The 25,082-nt window shown below is 38.8% G+C and overlaps 1 protein-coding gene across 1 annotated transcript in view; it reads left to right on the top strand.

Annotated features, from left to right (window-relative positions):
• LOC126418777 (uncharacterized) overlaps positions 1 to 25,082 on the top strand; it is a 77,130-nt gene that overhangs the window by 24,375 nt on the left and 27,673 nt on the right. The window contains exon 4 of the mRNA XM_050085703.1: positions 7,030 to 7,166. Within this exon, the coding sequence (XP_049941660.1) occupies positions 7,030 to 7,166 (137 nt within the window). The remainder of the gene's footprint in view (positions 1 to 7,029; positions 7,167 to 25,082) is intronic.

Raw genomic sequence — 25,082 nt, 5'->3', positions numbered from 1 at the left:
CAATACTTCCTCATTAGTTATGTGATCTACCCATCTAATCTTCAGCATTCTTCTGTAGCACCACATTTCGAAAGCTTCTATTCTCTTCTTGTCCAAACTATTTATCGTCCATGTTTCACTTCCATACATGGCTACACTCCATACGAATACTTTCAGAAATGACTTCCTGACACTTAAATCAATACTGGATGTTAACAAATTTCTCTTCTTCAGAAACGCTTTCCTTGCCATTGCCAGCCTACATTTTATATCCTCTCTACTTCGACCATCATCAGTTATTTTGCTCCCCAAATAGCAAAACTCCTTTACTACTTTAAGTGCCTCATTTCCTAAACTAATTCCCTCAGCATCACCCGACTTAATTAGACTACATTCCATTATCCTTGTTTTGCTTTTGTTGATGTTCATCATATATCCTCCTTTCAAGACACTGTCCATTCCATTCAACTGCTCTTCCAAGTCCTTTGCTGTCTCTGACAGAATTACAATGTCATCGGCGAACCTCAAAGTTTTTATTTCTTCTCCATGAATTTTAATACCTACCCCGAATTTTTCTTTTGTTTCCTCTACTGCTTGCTCAATATACAGATTGAACAACATCGGGGAGAGGCTACAACCCTGTCTTACTCCCTTCCCAACCACTGCTTCCCTTTCATGTCCCTCGACTCTTATAACTGCCATCTGGTTTCTGTACAAATTGTAAATAGCCTTTCGCTCCCTGTATTTTACCCCTGCCACCTTTAGAATTTGAAAGAGAGTATTCCAGTCAACATTGTCAAAAGCTTTCTCTAAGTCTACAAATGCTAGAAACGTAGGTTTGCCTTTCCTTAATCTTTCTTCTAAGATAAATCGTAAGGTCAGTATTGCCTCACGTGTTCCAGTGTTTCTACGGAATCCAAACTGATCTTCCCCGAGGTTGGCTTCTACTAGTTTTTCCATTCGTCTGTAAAGAATTCGTGTTAGTATTTTGCAGCTGTGACTTATTAAGCTGATAGTTCGGTAATTTTCACATCTGTCAACACCTGCTTTCTTCGGGATTGGAATTATTATATTCTTCTTGAAGTCTGAGGGTATTTCGCCTGTTTCATACATCTTGCTCACCAGATGGTAGAGTTTTGTCAGGACTGGCTCTCCCACGGCCGTCAGTAGTTCCAATGGAATATTGTCTAATCCGGGGGCCTTGTTTCGACTCAGGTCTTTCAGTGCTCTGTCAAACTCTTCACGCAGTATCGTATCTCCCATTTCATCTTCATCTACATCCTCTTCCATTTCCATAATATTGTCCTCAAGTACATCGCCCTTGTATAGACCCTCTATATACTCCTTCCACCTTTCTGCTTTCCCTTCTTTGCTTAGAACTGGGTTTCCATCTGAGCTCTTGATATTCATACAAGTCGTTCTCTGATCTCCAAAGGTCTCTTTAATTTTCCTGTAGGCGGTATCTATCTTACCCCTAGTGAGATAGGCCTCTACATCCTTACATTTGTCCTCTAGCCATCCCTGCTTAGCCATTTTGCACTTCCTGTCGATCTCATTTTTGAGACGTTTGTATTCCTTTTTGCCTGTTTCACTTACTGCATTTTTATATTTTCTCCTTTCATCAATTAAATTCAATATTTCTTCTGTTACCCAAGGATTTCTACTAGCCCTCGTCTTTTTACCTACTTGATCCTCTGCTACCTTCACTACTTCATCCCTCAAAGCTACCCATTCTTCTTCTACTGTATTTATTTCCCCCATTCCTGTCAATTGCTCCCTTATGCTCTCCCTGAATCTCTGTACAACCTCTGGTTCTTTCAGTTTATCCAGGTCCCATCTCCTTAAATTCCCACCTTTTTGCAGTTTCTTCAGTTTTAATCTACAGGTCATAACCAATAGATTGTGGTCAGAGTCCACATCTGCCCCTGGAAATGTCTTACAATTTAAAACCTGGTTCCTAAATCTCTGTCTTACCATTATATAATCTATCTGATACCTTTTAGTATCTCCAGGGTTCTTCCATGTATACAACCTTCTTTCATGATTCTTAAACCAAGTGTTAGTTATGATTAAGTTATGCTCTGTGCAAAATTCTACCAGGCGGCTTCCTCTTTCATTTCTGTCCCCCAATCCATATTCACCTACTATGTTTCCTTCTCTCCCTTTTCCTACACTCGAATTCCAGTCACCCATGACTATTAAATTTTCGTCTCCCTTCACAATCTGAATAATTTCTTTTATTTCATCATACATTCCTTCAATTTCTTCGTCATCTGCAGAGCTAGTTGGCATATAAACTTGTACTACTGTAGTAGGTGTGGGCTTCGTATCTATCTTGGCCACAATAATGCGTTCACTATGCTGTTTGTAGTAGCTTACCCGCATTCCTATTTTCCTATTCATTATTAAACCTACTCCTGCATTACCCCTATTTGATTTTGTGTTTATAACCCTGTAGTCACCTGACCAGAAGTCTTGTTCCTCCTGCCACCGAACTTCACTAATTCCCACTATATCTAACTTCAACCTATCCATTTCCCTTTTTAAATTTTCTAACCTACCTGCCCGATTAAGGGATCTGACATTCCACGCGTTCATAGCATTAGTTCATATAATTTTTCAGAAAAGGCTTCTAATAACGTAAAAAATGTAAAACAAAGATTTTTGTCTCATACTTCTACATGTAATAAGCTTACCTCAATTTTCAAATCATCCATACTGATACTCCTTGTCCTCCAGGTTTCTCTTGTCTCCTCTTTGATTCTGGTCCACAGCTCACTGTCTAGTGGCTAGCATTGCTACCTCTTGATTACGGGGTCCCGGGTTCGATTCCCGGCCAGGTTGGGGATTTTCTCTGCTCAGGGACTGTGTGTTTGTGTTGTCATCATTTCATCCTCATCATTCATGACAGTGGCTAGATTAAACTGTGAAAAAAAAAGAAAAGAAAAAGAAATTGGACTGTGAACAAATTGGGACTTCGTGCAGGCACTGATGACTGTGCAGTTGAGCACTCCACAAGCCAGTCATCATCTTCAAATCTGCCTGGTCTGTATTTGTGGGTAAGACACTGATGTGTTAGCTTTCTTAACCCTGCTCTCATTGATGGTGTAAAATGCTTTTGTTGTAAACAAACCAGGATCTATACCAACTCTTTTCAGCACTTCAATTTTGCCATTTTTTCCATTGTTGTAAATAAATTTGCATCATAAACACCTATTCTGAGTACTCCAAGTCCACAGAATGTCCAAATTAAATTGTTGAGGCTTTCATTTGAATTTTGTCTTCCCGTCAAGACACTTCCTCAATAAATCAGGGTTTGCAACAAACCTGGATATGGGCTTAATTGCATTCATAACAGGTTCCGGTAATGAGTGTTTATGTGAATACATCTCATTTCTGTTGTTGAACTTACACCAATCATCTTTCAGAAACTTATTGTGCATTGGAGTTTGGTCAGTGGGTAGTTTGTGGAAGAAAATGCCCACACAGCATGCCTCATTGCCTCTAAATTGTGTGTGTTTTATCTTGATAGCTCTCCCATGAAATACCTGAAGAGGACCCATTTCTTTCAGAGTAAGCCTGCATTTTCCACCTAGTGGTTTCCCATCCTCAAGTACTTCACCTTTCTTCTCTTTCAGCAAGCAATGAAGCCTACAACCAAGCCTCTTTTGGATGTGGCCAACACATTCCAACTTTTCTATTGTTGTGTTGTATTGATTTTTATCTGTTACTTCTTTGAATGAAGTAGTCTTAATCACCACCATACTGCTCCTCAGATGTGGAGAACATCCTCACAACTGCAGCAGCCTCCTTGCCCCCACTTGAGTCACTATAATTTTTAGAGCATGCTACTGCATGCTTTTCTTGCCACAGTTTCTCACTGTCTTCATTGTTGGACAGTTTCCTTGTTGTACACTGGTGGCAGTATTTAGACATAATTTCTACATCTAAAACTTTACCCTCGTCAGTACCAATAACATATGCATCGCCATACAGAAATGTGTGACCCCTTAATTGAAAATCACAAGCTATTCCCACTCTTCTTTCTTCAACAACAATCATGCATTCTGTATTTTTGCAGCTAACACATGAACATGAAAACTTTATAGTCTGACAGAGAAGCTCTAAATCAATAATTGTGAATCCAGTGGAATCCATATCAACATGATTCACACACCTGTACAATTCTCCTGTCCCAAGTTTTGATGCTGAAGCTGAGAGCTTATGTTCATCATATTGAGCTGCTTCCTCTTTTTGTTGGTAAACTGATGTCCATGAAACTTCTGTTTCCTAAACACAGTTTTTCCACCATCCAGTTTTCCATGTAAAGGTTTGCAAATTCAACCTTCCACCTAATAATATGTGTTAATACTGTCAAAATGTAAATAAACTATGTGCAAGTAAGTTTTCAGCCAGAGATATAGATGTCAGCTAAAGGTATAGATGTCAGCTAAAGATATCAAAAGAAATAGCCTTCACACTGGCAAAAATTCAACTGAAGCAAGCAGTTTCCCAAATTTCGGAAAAGGTGGGAGTGCAGGGTTAATCAGTTTAACAATTTAAAGGAATTTCTAAAGCTGCTATCATGATATAATTTACACACAACATAGATTAAACTGTGCAGATCAAGAAAAATAATAATCTTGAAAAATCGATTTTTTTGGACAAAAATCCATTCCGTGCTCTTAAAGCATGTGCGAAGTTATTTAAGCAATTGATCTCCCCACCACTGCATTCTGCCTTTCACTTCAGTGGTTTGCAGAGTATGGATATAGATTTAAATGCATGCATATGCCTACATATAATGTTCTTCAGCAATATAGTCTAAGCTGATTATTCATAATTCCTCTTTTTTTCAGGTTGTTAACTGTTTTTGACATAAAGTAGTGTTAAGATTCAAATAATGAAAAATAATCAGTAAAATGATTCAATTTTACACCTATTCCTAAATCCACATCTATCATGGACATCATCAATGCTGTGGGACAGCAAGGCTTCCTCTTGAAACAGCTAAAGAAGTATGTCATGAAACCTGTAGTGCTTCCACGTAAACAAAACCTATGAAACCAAACATCTCTAGCATGGGGCATGTGGCCCGATGGAAAGTAATAGAAGATCCAGATAACATGGTCTTACAAGCTGACAAACACAAATGTAACTGTGGTGCTGTATTAACAGGATTATTTCAATAAGGTATAAGGGCAACTAGAAGACAGTGCATACAGGAATATCAATATTAAGGCACCAAGACATTGGAATTGGAAACTGTGGCACTTCTCAAAAAATCTGGTTTGCTAAATGAAGTTGTTAAGGAGTTATGAGAGAGCAATGGTTCAACTTGAAACTTTATAGACTTCTCAGTTTCATGAAGATTGGGTGCCTTTATGCCCCATCACTACCAATATTGGTTCACTGATATACTCACTTGCTAAATACCTGAAGGATATGCTTAGCTCTTATGTCAGGAAATGTCCACAACATATCAATGATGCCGTGGTTTTTGTTGGGCATCTTAACAAGTCCAAGCTTATTGACCAGAAATTTAAGACACACGCAACCAATGTTTTAGGCATGTCTTGGCATCAACATACTTGACTGTTAACAGTGATTACTATGAGCAAACTGAAAGAATAGTCAGGGGGAGTCCACTTTTACCAACTGCCATCAGCATTTATACTGAACATTCTGAGGAGGAAGCCATGGAATCAATCCAATGGAAATCTATCTTTTTTTCAAGTATGTCGATGACACACTTGTCTTACAGACACATGGAAAATACAAGCTGAATGATTTCCACAGACATCTAAATTTCATATACTAGGACATCAATTTTGTCATGGAAGTTGAAATAGATGAGGTGCTTCCCTTTCTGGATGTCAAGGTAAAAAGATGAGCACACAGAACTTTGCCCCACAGCATTTACCAGAACAACATGCATACCAACCTATACTTACACAAGGGCAGCTGCCACCACCACCACCACCACCACCACCACCACCACCACCTGACGCAGAGGAACAGGGTCTCAAAACATTGGCACACGGGGCGCTCTCTCTCTCTCTCTCTCTCTCTCTCTCTCTCTCTCTCTCTCTCTCTCTCTCTCTCTCAATGAGAGTCTCAACCAAGAACATGAAAATCTGAAAACAATGTTCTGGAAGAATCACTACATGAAGTGGCAAATTTGGAGAGCCCTACATTCAACACTGACTGTAAAACAGACAGAAAAAGGAACCTCAGGAGAATTTAGCTATTGCATTTGTTCAAATTTGCGGCACATTGCCCAGAAATGTGGAGTGAATTGTATGTAAGTGCCCAGTGAAGGAGGTCTTCCACCAACCAGCTAAAACAGTGTGGGGGTTGACCTCTGACTACATATGTGTAGAGTCTATCAGATCTCCTGACAATGTGGCAAGATATACATAGGTCAAATGTGCATACTGTTGAATATCATTGCTGTAAAGCTAACAGCACATCAGACTACAGCAGTCTAACATCAGTTTGAAATTGATGACTACCAGAATTACTTGTAGTGGATTACAACCATACTGGGGTTCTGATGCTGGTGTCTAGCTTCAGTACTGTCTCGTTCAAAAAATGTATCAGGATTAGAGTATGAAAACTGCTGATCAATGCTGGTGGGGACAGACTGAGCAATAGCTGAGATGCGGCCAGCATGTGTTGCTGTGTGCAAACTGTGAATGGAGTGACATGTCGTAAGGGGGAGGGGAGTGGGGTGGGGAGGAGAGGGAAGGGACAGGAGATAATGGATGTGCCTGGGTGCCAAGTCAGAAGAAAGGAGGGAGAGGAGATACAAGTCCTATGCCACCTCCTAGGCAATCAGTTAAGCAGCTACAGCTTATAATGGCAAAGTGATCACTTGCCAAAATATTGTGCCCATTGTACACAGACATCCAGCTGTTTACCTTTGAAATATTGTCATGAATTACGGCAAAAATATTTAAAAAGCATTTAACTACCATTTTCTCAGTGTGTTACGTGCATCCTCTTTTTCATCAGAAAGTAATTATGATTTTTTAAAATTACTTACAGCTCTATCTTCAGGATGAGAAACTTGCAGATACTGTACCCTGCATCCTAACAACAAATTTGCGACCTGGGTCTTCAGACTTGCATGTAGTTCTGCAGAGAATACACAGTTTGAAGGTGGAGAAATGGTTTGTGCACTGGTAAGTTCTATTTCATTCCAAATAGTATGTAGATTTCCTTCATTTATGGCTGTGCAAGATAAAGTGTGTGCAGTGCTCTCTGCCAAAGTGGTGCCAGATAGAAAAACTATACCAGGCTGGTCAACAAACACATTTATTTAGGTTGGAGAGTGAGTGAACAGAATTTAGTCATTTTAGGACTTTGAAAGTAAACTGAGAAAGAAAAGATGAGCAGATAACATAAGTTTACTATGAACATTTCATTGCTCCTTATATGCTTATATTTATGAAGTACTCAGAAATTCCCCTTGGAATTAAACAAACTTTACTCTGCAGGAGTACCGTGTTCCTGCACGTAAGGTAAATTGACTTAGCTATGACTAATGTTGAAGTTTATACAAGCTATAACTATTTTAGTGATGAAGGCTCCATCTTCTCCTGTGCTTGAAAACTATTTAGTTAACTCAGTTAAGTCTCATTCCTTTGTGATAAATTGTAAATATTGCAATGATTCTGATTTTTCGATTTTATAAAGCAAGTTTTTTCCCTTGAGACTGCATTGTTGGTGGTTCAGTGCAACATTTATATGCAAAAATTTTAAATCAACATTGCACAAGGCCTCCTGGATTTGCAGAATAAGCCCATGGAGAAATCTCTGCGCACAAAACGGATACAGGTACTGATCATCCAGTATTCCATTAATTCACTCACTCATTCATCACACTCTTTACATGCCACCAAGGAGAACAAGCCATGGTATACATTAACAAAAGGAAAGAATTGACAGAAATGCAAACTGTTTTCTGAATTAACAGTAGACTAACTCTGTACTGCTTAATGCTCTTCATTCTCATGACAGCTAAATTTCATCCTGAAACCTGCTACTTTGATATGAGGTTTTACTGTCTCCTCATTTGTACTGATAGTTCCTGTGTATCTGCTGAGGGGTAGCTTAATATGTACTTGATAACAATGGTGTTTTTTCAAAGAAAATGTTTACCTACATCTGTAGAAACAGTGTTATATCTAGAGTACCTTACTGTTTTGCCATGCAGCTTTGTCACACTGCCATGAAGTTAACAGAACTTTTTAAGTCTTGAATCTAGACATTCAAATACTTTGTAAAACATTAGCTAATAAGGTGTATTTTGCAATTTTCTACAGGATTGGTAGGGGTTCCGAAAAACTCATTTTATGTTAGATGTCTTGAATGTCTTCTCACCAGAGTACATTACTCTATTCTGCACCCTAAACCTGGAGGTTTGAGTCTTGTACTTTGATTGCGTAAGCTACAAATCAGAGGAAACTATTTTTTATTGTTGGCAACAAAACCTGTTAACAAGTAACTGTACTGGGAACTGAGTGCAAGAATTTAAAGATCCTTAAAAAACCTGTAAGATGTACAGTTACCTATTTAACATTACTATTGTTACTGCATGATTTTCCTGAATAACCACTTACTTTCACTTCAGGTGCACTATCCCTGAAGATAATTTCAAATATCAGGGAGTCCAAGAATGCTGAATACATTGCCACCTTTGTCTTTAGTTGAACACAATGAGAGATGCTCCTAAGTGCAATAAATGATGAACTCAGCCTATTAATTAGTTTACCCATGTGTTGACTCCATTTTAGCATGTTATCCAACTGCCAGCTGCCTGAGGAATTTTACATGCTGTATTTCTTTGAGAGAAGTGCCATTAATGTCTTCTTCTAGTGGTAACAGGTTTGCTTGCTTGAAATAGCATAATGTGACTCTTTGTGAGAGTGAGACTTAAAACTCTTAGCTGTGTGCTACTGGTAGACATGATCAGCTGTTGTATTATCTGTTTTTGCTGCAGTTGAGTTTGGGCTATTGCTTGTCATCACCAAGTGTAAAGTTTCTTTAATTATCCCGTAAAGTATTGGGAAAGCATTTCTGTAAGTTAGACAAGTGTAGGCCAAGTATCAATCCCTGTAGAACTACATGTATCAAGTTTGGGTTCAGTTTCATGGCTGACACTGTTTGTCCACGAGAGCCTGTGGTTTCTGTTATCAGTGTAAGAGGGATGCCACCAGTGCCATAACACTTTGTTCAGTAAGTTGAATTTTATGATCCACACACTGGTGCAAGGTCACAAAATATATTAAAGGACAATTTTTCTTGTTTAGCTTTACCAGTACTTATTTGTGAGGTCTTCTGTAGCAGTCTGTAGAGTATCCTGTGCAAAAGTTGATCTGAGATGCCACTTAAATACATAGGCCACTTTCTTAAAAACGTCTGAAAAGACTGGAAGGAGGAAATGGATGTAAGATTAGTTTGCTTATCTCCAGTTTTACATGTGGGTGTTTGAACAAAATATTAAAGTCTATCAGGAAACATGTCCTGAGTCATTGATTGATCAATTTATGATTGCAAAGACAATTTAAGGTATTCTACCAGTTCAGTAGGATATTTTAATATTTGATAAAAACAATATCATTGCCAGCAGAATTAAAACTGTGTTGTTGATCTGCTGAATTTTGTAATCTTTTTAACTGTTGTAATTTTTAAACAGATGTCTGTTGATGCTGTTTGCAGTTTCTCCACAAATAAATGTAATGCATCTTTATCTGGTCATTTATTTGTGGATGTAATATTTTCTGCCACTGTGAGGAAGTAATTATTGATTTGTTGGTCAAAAATTTGAAGAAGTCACTGTTTTTACCGAAGAAATTTTCAGGGGGACAGAATTACATTTAGATTACTATATTTGTTCCCTTCTTGTTTTATAGTATTTGAAAGTATTTGTCTTGTTATTAGCATTTTATTTTTTGAGCATAGTGCACAAGTTTCACCTTCTTAATAACAACCTGGATTGTCTCATAATACTGATGTTAATGGAGTTTCAACTTTTGACTCCAGCTTGTCCTCTTAATTATGTACATCCCTCTCTTCCTACTACTAGATATTTTAATTCCAGGAATTATCCAACCATTTTCCTTGATTCTGTTCAGCTTACCCTGGTTTGTTTTAGGAGCAAACAAGACTTAGTTCTCTACAGATATATTTAAGAAAGATTTAATTTTTTCATCAACACTGTCTGTTCTGTAAACAATTCTCCCCTGATTTCTCTGAAAATATTGAAATCCAGTCATTGTTTATGATACTGTTGTACAGTCCTTTTTCTATGGTATTTACCCAGCTGGTCAGAATTATACTGTTATGTCTATCATGGTCAGATAAACCATTGACTACTGGTGTTCTAAATAAAGTATTAAGAATGTTCAGTTAGAAAACAAACTGTAAATGGCTGTTAATCTATCTCCTTCAATCCTCATTGAATACTTTGCTATGTGAAAATAATTCAAAGCAAGAAAACTACTACAGTAGGCAATCTTGGTGATCTGTATTACCTAACAGAAAATTAAAGTCCGCTCTAACAGTGATTCTCCAGTTAAGTGTGCATAACCTTATTAAGTGTTTCTAGTTGCATTTGAGGCTTAGGATACTTCCCACTGGTAGTGCGTAAACTGTCAGTTCCAGAAGTTTGTGTGGTTCTTGACCCACTCTGGTGCAGCATTCAAAGGGCTGTTCAATCCAATATTGATAAACCTGAAAGATTTGGGAATTATATCTGTTTTGGCATACTTCAGTAACATGGTGTTAGCTTGTATCCATCAAGTTGTATATGTTTGGTTTGTGATTTCCATTTGATGTTCTGAAATGGTGAAAGAGTCTGCTGAAATTCTATCTATCCTTTCAATTTCCTGTATTAATAAGAGAAGTCCATCCATTTAATAAAAGGGCTTCTGATGTTTTGGTGAAAGAAACTTATTACATATTCATTAATATCTTTGGCTTTGTCAAAACAGCAGTATTTCATTTTCCTATCAACTGTTTAACTGTAATGATATTTATTCTGCAGCTCTGTATTTTGCATGAATTAGCCCTTTGGGAATGACTGGGACGGGATGGATACTGCTTTTGTCAGACTGGATGTTTCTGACAGTTTGTTGAGGAGCACTGTTAGTTGTGAAGCACTGTTAGTTGTGAAGCACTGAGATCCAAACTGTGCCATGTGTGATGCAGCCAATGAGGGGTGATGCATCGTTCACATGCATGTGTGACCATCACTCACCCTTGAGTGGTTTTCCATGCTGTGTGTTAACACCATTCACAAAATGCTTCATCCAGGTTTTACAGTACTGTTCAGTGAGTGACATGATCTTCACACTAGTGTGAGGGGCATTATCATCAATATGCCTGATGTTATCCTCAGTTGTACAATTAAGGTTGCAATCCACAAACTGTTACCTTCAGCCCATACAATTATTGTATGATGTTAATCTTTAAAACATTTCCCCAAATGCTTAAACCACATGTGGCACAAATGAGATCTACATTAGATTAAATATATTTAATTACCTAGTAAATATGATAGCAGAAAGCTCTAGCAAAATCTAACTAATGTAGGAGTGGGTGACAGCTCAGTGAATAGAGGAATTGAGTTGTCAACAGGTATATAAAGGCTGGAAACTTCTCTAGCTCTTGGTCAAACCCTTTTCCAAGCTAGGGTTCTCATACAGATACATGTGCAAGCCCAGGCCTGTAGTTCTGCAGATGTTGACTGGGATGAAGGGTTGTGTCGGGTGGAGTGGGAGAGGGGAGAGAGGAGGAGTGAAGTGAGAGGAAGAGTTGGGGGAAGGTTGGCCATGGCCTGATGGGAAGCAGCAGGTGTGTGGGCTAAGAATGTGTGAGGGAGAGGCACCAGGTGCATTGGGTAGCACAGGCACGTTGAGTTTGTACATCGTGTAATGGCAGTGTTGTTGATATGGAGAAGTAGATTGGAAGGGGGTGACAAAACTTGTTGGCTCCCTCTGGGCAGTTTGTATACCTGACCATTATAACAGTCAAGGCATTCAGTCAGAAAGCTTTGTTTCATGAAAGAAATCATCCAATATTCTGTAAATTTGATATTTTGATAAAATCATTTGAAAATCAATTTTATTTAGTGATAAATGCATTATGAATTTAAGTGTAGCATTTGGTCTTAAATACTTCATGTAATGAAATTTACTTTGGAGATAAAATGAAAACTATTAATGGAAAATAACATTATTTGTCAAAGATTACATTCATATGATCTATAAAAGAAATTTGTATGGTCTTAAAAGTTTTAGTTAAGAAACATCAATGACATGAATGTTTACTGCCACAGGAATGGAGGTTAGGTTAGTTGACAGCCATACAATGGAAGAAAACTTGCCATTTAGATTATATCCAGATAATAGTTTAGTGTATGCTGTTATCACACAAGAGTAATAATTGCAAAAATGTATTAATATTTTTAGCTAAACAGTAAATATTAGCTTTGTTTTACAATGTTGTCATGTTTTCTCACTGTGTGATGTATTATCTGTGAGATACAAATATGCTAATATCATTGTTGCTTTAGATATACTAAAATTAAACTTGTGTAACTATGAAATTGCAAAAAGCAGCATCTAAGGTATTTGTTTGACTAATCTGAGCAGCAATTCAATCACAACACGTTCCTTGGGCACAACAGCCCTGTCTATCTGTTGATTCCCACCATGCAGCATGCGTTTGAGAGGTAGACTTGTCTACCCATCAATGAACTCTACATATTAGTCACCCTATAAACAAGAGATATTTTCTGAGGTACATGCATATGTTTCCATGGTCATCAAAGAGCTAGGTGTAGTTGCCACAAAGTAATCTTGATCGTATTTGTAGAAATTGTTTATGCTTGCTTCAGTCACTAAAGTTAATTTTAAAGTTACGTGAATATGATAGAACTTTTTATATAAACCATTTACTTCAGTACACAGTTCTATGACTTTTTGCATGCACTTAAAAGGAATAGTGGGTAATACTCTCCGTGTATGTTGCATTTGATAAGCTACATTTGCATTCCGGGTCCTGCCAAATGACAAGCTTTCAGGGAGCTCAGTTTTTGTTAGGTGATATCATTGACAGATATCTGTGCACTTCATACACTGCAGACAACACATTTCTGCACAGCTACAGGATATTTCTCCATTATAAATATCCTCATAAGTTCTCCTGCCCTTGCAGATGCTGTTCATTGGGAAGTTGTAAATTATGTGCATACAAGTGACCTCTTTCCAGTCTGGTTTCACATACCTAAGATTACAGAAGTTTATGAAAGACTGGCTAAACTGTATGATCAGTGGGATGAACTTGATGTTGTATAACCAAATCACTGACTGTATTTCAGCATTATGGCAGCATGCAACATTGGGTGGATTTCATCAAAAATGTGATCCACCATTTTGCTGACTTTCAGTAACTAGTGTCTTGAGGCCATCCTGGAAGAAAAGTTGTGCTCTGGTGGAATGATAAATATCTACATCTACATCCATACTCCACAAGCCACCTGAAGGTGTATGGCGGAGGGTACCTTGAGTACCTCTATCGGTTCTCCCTTCTATTCCAGTCTCGTATTGTTCGTGGAAAGGAGGATTGTTGGTATGCCTCTGTGTGGGCTCTAATCTCTCTGATTTTATCCTCATGGTCTCTTCGTGAGATATATGTAGGAGGGAGCAATATACTGCTTGACTCCTCAGTGAAGGTATGTTCTTGAAGCTTCAACAAAAGCCCGTAGCGAGCTACTGAGCGTCTCTCCTGCAGAGTCCTCCACTGGAGTTTATCTATCATCTCCGTAATGCTTTCGCAATTACTAAATAGTCCTGTAACAAAGTTCACTGCTCTCCATTGGATCTTCTCTATCTCTTCTATCAACCCTATCTGGTACGGAACCCACACTGCTGAGCAGTATTCAAGCAGTGGGCAAACAAGCATACTGTAACCTACTTCCTTTGTTTTCGGATTGCATTTCCTTAGGATTCTTCCAATGAATCTGTCTGGCATCTGCTTTACCGACGATCAACTTTATATGATCATTCCATTTTAAATCACTCCTAATGCGTACTCCCTGATAATTTATGGAATTAACTGCTTCCAGTTGCTGACCTGCTATTTTGTAGCTAAATGATATGGGATCTTTCTTTCTATGTATTCGCAGCACATTACACTTGTCTACATTGAGATTAAATTGCGATTCCCTGCACGATGCATCAATTTGCTGCAGATCCTCCTGCATTTCAGTACAATTTTCCATGGTTACAATTTCTTGATATACCACAGCATCATCCGCAAAAAGCCTCAGTGAACATCTGATGTCATCCACAAGGACATTTATGTATATTGTGAATAGCAACGGTCCTATGACACTCCCCTGTGGCACACCTGAAATAACTCTTACTTCGGAAGACTTCTCTCCATTGAGAATGACATGCTGTGTTCTATTATCTAGGAACTCTTCAATCCAATCACACAGTTGGTCTGATAGTCCATATGCTCTTACTTTGTTTATTAAATGACTGTGGGGAACTGTATCGAGCTCAGCAATTGGACAGACAAGCTGGCTTGGATGGATTTAGGACTAGGCTGAGTGGAGAGACTCTCTTGGCCTTTAGAAGGCAAAGGGTAAAGCTAGAGGGGTAATTACAGAGAGAAAAATGATAGAGTACATAATGTACATTGTCTTTCACACCAGTAGTGATGGTATGGGAGTCAGTCAGGATGATATCAGGAAAACATCAGCTCTTGCCAATATTGAACAATGGTGTCCTACAAATAACACTTAAGAATATAGCACAAATATGGCAAAGCATTTTTGCTATCTGACACCCACTTAATATATGCACACCAAAGTATGCCTCTTTCTCCCTGTAGGAATTGTAGTTTGTGCTAAAAGCTGCACATGACATAGCTCCCAAACTAGGTACAATTTAATATGACATACTGCAGCAACTAAGCATGGAGGTGAAAGGAGTGTACATCTACTTCTGGATACATAATTCTGCAGGCCACTGTACAGTGCATAGTGGAGGGCATCCTGTATCACTATTAGTCATTTCATCTCCTATTCCAACAGCAAATAGTGAGGATAAAACAACTGTCTGCCTGCCTCTGTGAGAGCCCTGATTTGATGTTTCGTACCTCCTTGGCCCTTAGGCGAAATGTATGTTGGCAGCAGCAGAATCATTCTGCAGTCAGCTGCACACTCCAGTTCTTTAAATTTTAAAAGTAGTGTTCCTCAAAAAAAAAAAAAAAAATTGCCTGCCCTCCAGGGATTCCCATTTGAGTTCCTGAACCATCTCTATAACATGTCTTGTTGAACCCACCAGTAACAAATCTAGCAAACTGCCTCTGAATTGCTTCGATGCGTTTCTTTAATCCAACTTGGTATGGATCCCAAGTACTTGAGCAGTACTCAAGAATATATCACAATGATATGGTCCTACTCAAGTCTGGATTTATCATTAAGTAGGAATGGGAGTGGGAGAGCTAGGCCAAGTTCCGGGGGATCGAGCAATACAGGCCCCGACAGAGAAAGCGAGTGGCACGCCTCAGAATAGGCAACTCTGTCAACCCAAATATGCACCCAAGGTACAGGGTACAAGATCACAGTTGGGTGTGGAACATCAGAAACCAATGTCAGCCCTGCAATGTGGGGCATAATTCTCAATAATGATTTTGACAATGCCAATAATCAGTTGCCAGACCTACTGCAACCCAACACATACATACATAAAAGGGAAAAGGGGCATATATATATATATATATATATATATATATATATATATATATATATATATATATATATATATATATATATATATATAATGGAAGGAAACATTCCACGTGGGAAAAATTATATATAAAAACAAAGATGAGGTGACTTACCGAACAAAAGCGCTGGCAGGTCGATAGACACACAAACATACACACAAAATTCAAGCTTTCGCAACAAACTGTTGCCTCATCAGGAAAGAGGGAAGGAGAGGGAAAGACGAAAGGAAGTGGGTTTTAAGGGAGAGGGTAAGGAGTCATTCCAATCCCGGGAGCGGAAAGACTTACCTTAGGGGGAAAAAAGGACAGGTATACACTCGTACACACGCACATATCCATCCACACATACAGACACAAGCAGACATATTTAAAGACCATATTTAAATATGTCTGCTTGTGTCTGTATGTGTGGATGGATATGTGTGTGTGTGCGAGTGTATACCTGTCCTTTTTTCCCACTAAGGTAAGTCTTTCCACTCCCGGGATTGGGATGACTCCTTACCCTCTCCCTTAAAACCCACATACTTTCATCTTTCCCTCTCCTTCCCTCTTTCCTGATGAGGCAACCGTTGGTTGTGAAAGCTAGAATTTTGCGTGTATGTTTGTGTTTGCTTGTGTGTCTATCGACCTGCCAGTGCTTTCGTTCAGTAAGTCACCTCATCTTTGTTTTTATATATATATATATATATATATATATATATATATATATATATATATATATATATAATTTTGTGTGTGTGTGTGTGTGTGTGTGTGTGTGTGTGTGCTGTCTTTAAATATGTGTGTGTGCGCGCGAGTGTGTACCCGTCCTTTTTTCCCCCTAAGGTAAGTCTTTCCGCTCCCGGGATTGGAATGACTCCTTACCCTCTCCCTTAAAACCCACTTCCTTTCGTCTTTCCCTCTCCTTCCCTCTTTCCTGATGAGGCAACAGTTTGTTGCGAAAGCTTGAATTTTGTGTGTATGTGTATGTCTGTTTGTGTTTCTATCGACCTGCCATCGCTTTCGTATGGTAAGTCACATCATCTTTGTTTTTAAATGTATATATTTAAAAAGAAACTATGTAATCAACTCAAGCCACAAGCACAGAGTAAAACTGCTAGTGGCTGTAAAAATGGGGGGAGTACAATACATAAGGAAAGAGCAATCTTACCACAAGCTGGGAACTCAGTGATACAAATGGCAGAACATCATGCCTCCATGCACATCACCTCACTGCCGTTCTGGATGAGTCACAACCAAAACCGCGACCAGGCATGGCTTCCCACCTCAAAACAGCTCACCGTACGATACAATCCCGCTCGCAAAATGCAGCCGTGCACGCGACCCACCTGCCAGCAACTACGTGTATGCTAGTACATCCTCTCTCTCTGAAAGCCACCAGCACTCGCACGCTAAGCACCGTGTCCCCCCTCTGGTGGTGGGCCAGAGGAAGAAGAGCATGGCTCACACAGTAGTGTCCCATCTGTGGTCTCCTTTAGAGGTGTACCACACTTTCCCAAAATTCTCCCAATTAACCAAAGTCAACTATTCACCTTCCCTACCACAACCCTCACATCCTCATTCCATTTTGTATTGCTTTGCAACATTACACACAGATATTGAAATGTGACTGTGTCAAGGAGGACACTACTAATGCTGTATCTGAGCAGTGTTTGTTTTCTACTTGTCCACATTAACTTATATTTTTCTATTTTTCAAGTTAGCTGCCATTCATCACACCAAACAGAAATTTTGTTGGAGTCATCTTGTATCTCCTTACTGTCACTCAACTTTGACACATTACCGTACACAATAGCATCATCAGCAAATAACTGCAGGTTGCTTCCCACCTTGTCCTTCAGATCATTTATGTATATAGATAATAATAGCAGTCATACGACACTTCGTTAGGGCACTACTGATGATACACTTTCCTGTGATGAGCATTTGCCATCAAGGACAATATACTGCATTCTGTTACTTAAGAAGTCTTAGTCACTCACATATCTGGGAACCTATTCTACATGCTCATGCCTTTAACAGGCTGCAGTGGGGCACTGCGTCTGCGCATTTTTAGATTTCTGAAAAGCATCAATCTGCGTGTTGCCCTTCATCCATAGTACGCAGGATATTGGGCAAGAAAAAAGCAAGCTGACTTTCGCATGAGCAATGCTTTCTAAAACTGTGCTGATATGTGGATATAAGCTAGTCAGTCTCTCTTAAGGAAATTTATTATATTTGAACTGAGAATATGTTCAAGGATTCTGCAACAAACCAATATTATGAGTATTGATCTGTAATTTTGCAGGCCTGTCCTTTTATCTTTCTTATATACAGAAGTCACCTGGGCTTTTTTCTTGTCGCTTGGGACTTGGAGATTTGCAATTAATGTAAGCTAGGTAAGAGGCCAGTGCTGTGAAGTACTCTTTGTAAAACAGAATTGGCATTCCATATGGGCCTCAAAACTTGTTTTCAACTCTTTCAGTTGTTCGTCTGCACCAGGGATGCTTTTTACTATGTTGTCCATTAGGAATCTTGTTGATGGTCCAGTGATGATCAGTTTCTTAAACATGAAATTTAAAAGCTCAGCTTGTGTATTACTGTCTTAGGTTGCCACATGAGACTGGTCAATGAGTGGCCGGATGAAAGCCTTAGACTCACTTAGCAATTTCACATAGAACCAGAATTTTCTCAGGTTCTTGGACATATCTTTTGCGATGATGATGATGATGATGATGATGATGATGATGATGATAATTGGTGTATGTTTCATGCACAGATCTGTTCAGATGCATGAATCTCTACTAACCTATGCTTGTTGCCATTTTTACGTTCTCTTTTGAACAAAGAGTAAAACACCCTTTGATTCCTCAGCATTTTCTGAATTTCATTGTTACACCATGGCAGGTGTTATCCATCCTTAATCCATTTTTTAGGCATGTAGTTCTCCAAAACATGATTTACAATCTGTTTAAACTTTGCCAAAAATGTGTCTGTTATTTTACTATCTGAATGAGACGCTAACAACTTATCTGCTCTTTCTGGCAGAAACACTCTCCTGGGCTTCTTGACTGAATTATTAACTTTTGTAACCATATAGTTGCTGTACTTATCATGTATCATGCTGTTGGTAAGGTCTGACCTTTTGTAGCTACAAGGTGTAAGATATTTCCATTGTGTGCAGCCTGCTGAAATAACTGCTAAGGACAAGTTTCAGAAAACTTGTTCAACCATACTTCAACAAAATTGTCTGTCTCAAACCCCTTGCTCCCCCACCCTCATCTCCACAATGAGTTCATAGATGTTACAGTCTATAGTCAGTATGTTGAAGTCACCTTCAACTAGTATTGCACAATCTGGGTATTTATAGACTGCTGACTGTAGACTTTCTTTGAACAACTCTAGAACTGTCACAGCAGAATCAGGTGACTGGTTAAAACATCCAACAATTAACTTAGTTTTGCCTACAGCTGTTATGCACAACCAGAAGAGGAGAAGAAAATATTGTATGCAGATGGCATGACGATACTGAACAATGAGAAAAATGTGGTAGAGCTTGAGTGAAGAGCATACATATTTGCAAACACCACAGCTCAGTTGCTCCTAGAATACGGATTTGTTATAAACCTAAAAAAGACTATGTATACAGTATTCAGAAATAAAGAGAAGGCTGTGTACATGGGTTTAGAGGTGGATTAAACAGTACTGGAAGAAGTAGAATCTACTAGATTCTTAGATATTACTGTGGAAAATGAAGTGAAATGGAAACACCTTTCTGTCTGCAAGAACCTCAGCTCTGTCATATTTGTAATGTAGTTATCACAGTATGCAGATAGATGGCTTCTGTGCACAGTACATCATGGACTCTTTGAACCATATTTGCAGTATGGAGTGATAATGTGGGGAAATGCAAACATTCAAGAAAAAAAGTAATCAGCATCATATTGAGAAGAAAGAGTTCTGAAACATGAAGAAACTGTTTCAAAGGACTAGGCACCTTAACTTTTACGTTCTTGTACATATATAAAACTGTAATATGTGTCACAAAGGATAGTTCAGAGTAGACTACAAATCCTAGTGTACACCCCCACAACACACAAGGGAAGAATGACATGTGAAGCATACCCCACTGACTGACAATGCTTGAAGGAGGACGCCAGTACTCATGCATCAAATTACTAAGAAGTCTGCCTAAAAAACTGTGTAACAATGTACATGGCAATAAGTTGTCAAAGAACCTCATAGATTATCTGGTGGAAAAGGAATTTTACAATGCTGAAGAGTACTTATCACATTAAATTTGTATGTATTGTTACTTATGATCAGTTATGTTAGAATGTAAGAAAAATGGTTAGGAAGTATGTGATAAAGAAAGTTTTCTTTCTTTCTTTAATGCTGGACTTATGGGAAAACCTATCTGACCATGATGGAGTCTTTAAACAAGCTGACAACTTATAACTGAAATTCCTTGTATTAAAAATTAGATAGCAAAAGAGCACCATTGTTTGTAGTGTGAACATATAATTTGTGTTGAAACAGATCACTTGCGTTACTTTAAAAGAGAGTGATATGAAAGATAACCTTGCCTTGGGCAATATTAATTTGATAGCAAAAGACTTTGAAGAAAAGACAGTGAAATTATGTCTAATATTTGTGCAGCTTGTGGTAGTATGATTAGACTTTGCAGTCATTACATTGATTTGAGTATTTAGGTTAGCTCACAAACAGCACTGATTTTATTACATCACAAAGTGTTAGTGTTTCCTAATACAACTTTGACAAATAAAGTGGCATTCATTTTTTTAAAAACACTTCAAACATTATTGTTGTGACTGCTTAGCAACCCCAAAAGCCACAATTTGTTTCACTGTTAAGAAAGCAATATTAGAAGCAGTGCCTATGAAGCAGAATTTCCATGGGGACAATGAGATAGCTCTAAAGGACATTAGGTATGCAGGTCTCTTCTCAAACAATGGGTAGAACACTGAGTGAAGACTGACAGGATTTATTATTGCAGTTTATCCCAATGTAGCGCTCAAAATGCAACTTCATGTAATAGATTACTGATGGTATTAGCATTTCTAGATGTTGTATTTCAATCTTTTGCAATAAAACAGACCTGGAGGGAACTGCTACTTACTGACGGGAATGGAAAGTGTTACACCATGAACATCTTGAGCACTACACAGTAAGGTCATCGGCGTCCATTCTCAGTACAGTGGTAGAAGTAGTCATAGTTGTTAAAATTAAAAATAAAGTCTATAAATCTACAAATCTAATCATTAAAATATTGCACATTCATTCATTAGTATCTCTGTCTGTATTATTCTCTTATATTAAAAATACTGAAAAAATGGATTGTACATAAATGTGGCTGGATGACTATGCAGTTAATAGGATGAGTCATCATCCTGGAACAAATTAAAATCTTTGTCCATTCAGATTGGCTATGAAATGACACCATGAAGTTTCAATAATTTTCTGGGTATTATCTCATATGGCCAAAACTTAGGACAAGTCCCTCAGTATACCAAGGCATATAAAACACAAGATGTTAGAACATGATGCATTCTGTGTCTTAATACACAAATCTGCTTTCTGATGGATCTTCTAGTCCAAAGAGGTAAGTGTTTGTCACTGGGTACTGTCTGAAATGAAGGTGAGTGAGCACCACTTTGTCTTCCCACTGATAACTGAACTACGTTTGCCATTGTCGGCTTATTGGTTTGACTGAATACAGCTTGTTATTTGCCACTTGCTGCCACTGGGTCTCCACACAGCCATCAGCATGTGAGGGGAGAGGATGGGGTGGAAAGGGAGCAACATTCTAGTGGACTATTGTGTTTCCCTGGCAGGCTGCTTTCATTGCTCTGTCAGCAACATCATTTCCTTCAGTCCCAGCAGAATACCGCCTCTTTTCTCCTGTTGTGGGAAGACAGTGTCTTGCACCATATGAGCTATCTTATTTGTTGACTAACTTGTAAAACACTGAGAGTCTGAATAGACAAACTTTTCTTTACCTGGAATGCTCTAGTAGTTTGACTGCCCACAACTCTGCATAGCACTCTGGAAGTGACTTGGGAGGTAGATTTTAATGTCACCATGAGGGAAGATAACAGGACATCTGCCTTTATACACACACAAACTGCTGAATTAGATTGTCAAGTGTGGATTTGTAATTCTGAAATCCACATGAGAAATGTCTGATAAATTCCATGGTTATAAGGGTCAAGGGTCCACACTAGAAGTCTGTTTATAATCCATTCAAGAGTCTTTCCTGCACAGCTAGAGTGTGCAACACTTCGGTAGCTGCCTGGAGACAATATGTCCTCCTTTCGCTTTAGAAATAGTAATATAAACATTTCCTATTATTGGGACCTGGTAATAACCTTTAGCTGATATTTTGTTAAAGAGGAAAATGAGAAGCATATATCAGAAAGATAGGTTAGACACCACGGCAGAGGGAACATTCATCGCAGTTTACAAAGCTGTTGTCTCTATTGAGGTTTAAGTTATGTGTGACAGTGAAATCATACTGAACTGAATTTTATTTGATCCTGTAGGATTACAGTCCATGTGTGTGGGTTTGAATGGCATAGTGGTCCAGCTGGAGGACATATTGGTCAGCTTTGATGTGGTATCACTGTTTACCATGGTTCCACTTAATGATGTGCTGGAACAGCTTGATCGAATTTTTCCTGCCGATATTTCAGAACTGTTTAAGTGTTGTTCAAAGAACAGGCCTTAGGTACTGCAAGCAAGAAACCAAATGTATGGTTCCGATACTTGGATGACAAGTTTCTGCTGTGGAGGCATGGCAGGGAGGAACTAAGCCGGTTCCACGAAAATCTGAATAGTATAAACTCGAGAATTCAGTTTACAATGGAGGAGGAGGTAGACAACAAATTACATTTCCTCGATGTGCTGGTTATTAGAAACGAAAATGGTAGTTTGGGGCACTCAGTATACCACAAACCCACGCAAATGGACTGTTATTTGCACCGGGATTCGAACCACCACCCACAACAGAAGCAGGGTGTTATCAAGACGTTAGCAGACAGAGCTAGAAATATTTGTGAACCTGAGTTGCTCGACGCGGAGATGGAATATCTCTACAATGCACTAATGAAGAACAGATATTCATCTGCCAAAATAAAATGTTCGTTGAGACAGCCACGCAGAAATCATAGTGACATACAGGCTACTGCAAAATCTGAGGTTTTCCTGCCGTTTGTTAAAAATGTAACGGAAAGAATAGGGAGGATCTTGATGAAGTGGAATATTACCGTAAATTACAAGCCCACCAGGAAGATACAGGAATACCTTGAGCCTGCCAAGGATGCTCGCAAACCATTGGAAAAAGCTGGAGTGTATAGGATCCCATGCAGCTGTGGAGATGTTTATGTGGGTACCACTAAAAGAAGTGTTTCAAAACGTTTGGAAGGGCACAAGGGAAATTGTAGAAGAGGAGAAATGGAACAAACAGCTGTTGTGGAGCATGCTTTCCAGCCAGGGAACCACCATATTCGTTTTGAGGAGATGCAAGTACTAGCTGCCACAAGTGGATATTACAAAAGACTCTACAGGGAGGCAATAGAAATCGCTAAACACCCCAATAATTTCAATTGAAGGAAGAGGGCATGAAATTAAACAGTATATGGATACTGGTGTTAAAGATGTGTACCACCCGTCCACTACTGGGTGATGGCAATGGCGATCGACGGCAGCGGACAGCAGCCAATTGCGCTGACGTTTTCAAAACACATGATGTCACGCTGCGGCGTGGGAGCGCGCGGACACGGTATTTAGCGGCAGTCAGTAGCGAGCCAGAGGGGGTGTTGGACCTTCCATCGAGCTGCAGACCCCCTTGAAGATGTCTCCTGCAGGGGGGGACGAAATGGTGGGAATTGAGACAAAATTCATCAACCGACCACGGCATAACAGCCCGGATAATCATAATGGACATGACATTTCCAGCCGTGAAAGTCTACATTTTAGTATGTTCAGTACTATGACAGAATTATCTGTAAAGTAATAATAATAATAATAATAATAATAAATCCCGTGGAGGCCCGGGAAAAGAATAGGCCTCCGGTATGTTCTGCCAGTCGTAAAAGCCGACGAAAAGAACAAACCACTAATAGGGCTAACCCCCCTTTTAGTGTGATTAGTTGGTTCAGGACAGAACTAATGAAGCCTCGGACAAGCGCCGTCATGGTCGGGGACGACGCTTGAACCCTATGCCCGCCCACAATGGTAACGACACTGCTAGCCAACTGGAAAATGATTTAAATCCAAATAGAGGTGTTTTGCAGGATATGCTTCCTACAACCACCCTAGAAGGAAAACAAAGACAGAGGATGAGATGGTCAGATGAAGTTAATCGACACCTCATGTTCTGTTATTACCAAGCAACAAACCTAGGAACCAACACAACTGGATACAGATCACAAGTATACACAACATTTATTACCAGATACCCAGAATTAAAATTTTTAACAGAACAACGTCTAGCTGATCAGATCCGTGTAATAATAAAAAATAACAGGATACCCCAGTCACAATTAGATAACATCAAACAACAAGTACAACAAATACTGGAACAAAATAATGTGCAATCAGAAGAAGAAGAAAATACAGTAATGGACTCAAACATCCCAGAGCAAACAAACAAAGAACAACACGCACCAATTAAACAATCAGAGGAAAACGAAATCTTAAGGCAGCCACCAGAACAAGCACAAATAGAACACAAAGTGACACAGATATTAGATATAGAAGAAAAATTTCAGCTAACATATATAGAATACAAAGACACAGACATTAGACCATTCTTACATAGACCACCAAATAACCCACAAGTCGAAACAACAATAAAAACTATCAACACAATCATACACAACAAAATAAATGAAAACACAACTATGGAAGAGTTACAACTACTGGTGTATATATAGGAGCACTCATTACACTAAATATACACACTAGGCAGAGATCACAACCAACCAACACACAGAAGAAACCCACAAAACCAGCATGGCAACACAGGCTACAGATCAAAATAGAAAAACAGAAAAGACATCGGACAGCTAACACAATTTATAAGAAATGAAATCTCGGAAAAAAAACGAAAAAGGTTAGGTAAAATCTCATAACAAGAAGCGACAGAGCAATTAGACGAAAAGAAGCAGGAATTACAAGCATTCGCCAAACGACTCAGAAGGTACAAAAAAAGTGAAAATAGAAGGAAACAAAACCAAACATTCAACACAAACCAAAAGTAATTTTACCAGACAATAGATAACACACACATT

The sequence above is a fragment of the Schistocerca serialis genome, chromosome 9 (assembly GCF_023864345.2).
Source record: "Schistocerca serialis cubense isolate TAMUIC-IGC-003099 chromosome 9, iqSchSeri2.2, whole genome shotgun sequence".
Lineage (NCBI taxonomy): Eukaryota > Metazoa > Arthropoda > Insecta > Orthoptera > Acrididae > Schistocerca > Schistocerca serialis.
The sequence above is the reverse complement of the archived record's forward strand: the minus strand, read 5'-3'. Positions and strand labels throughout refer to the sequence as shown.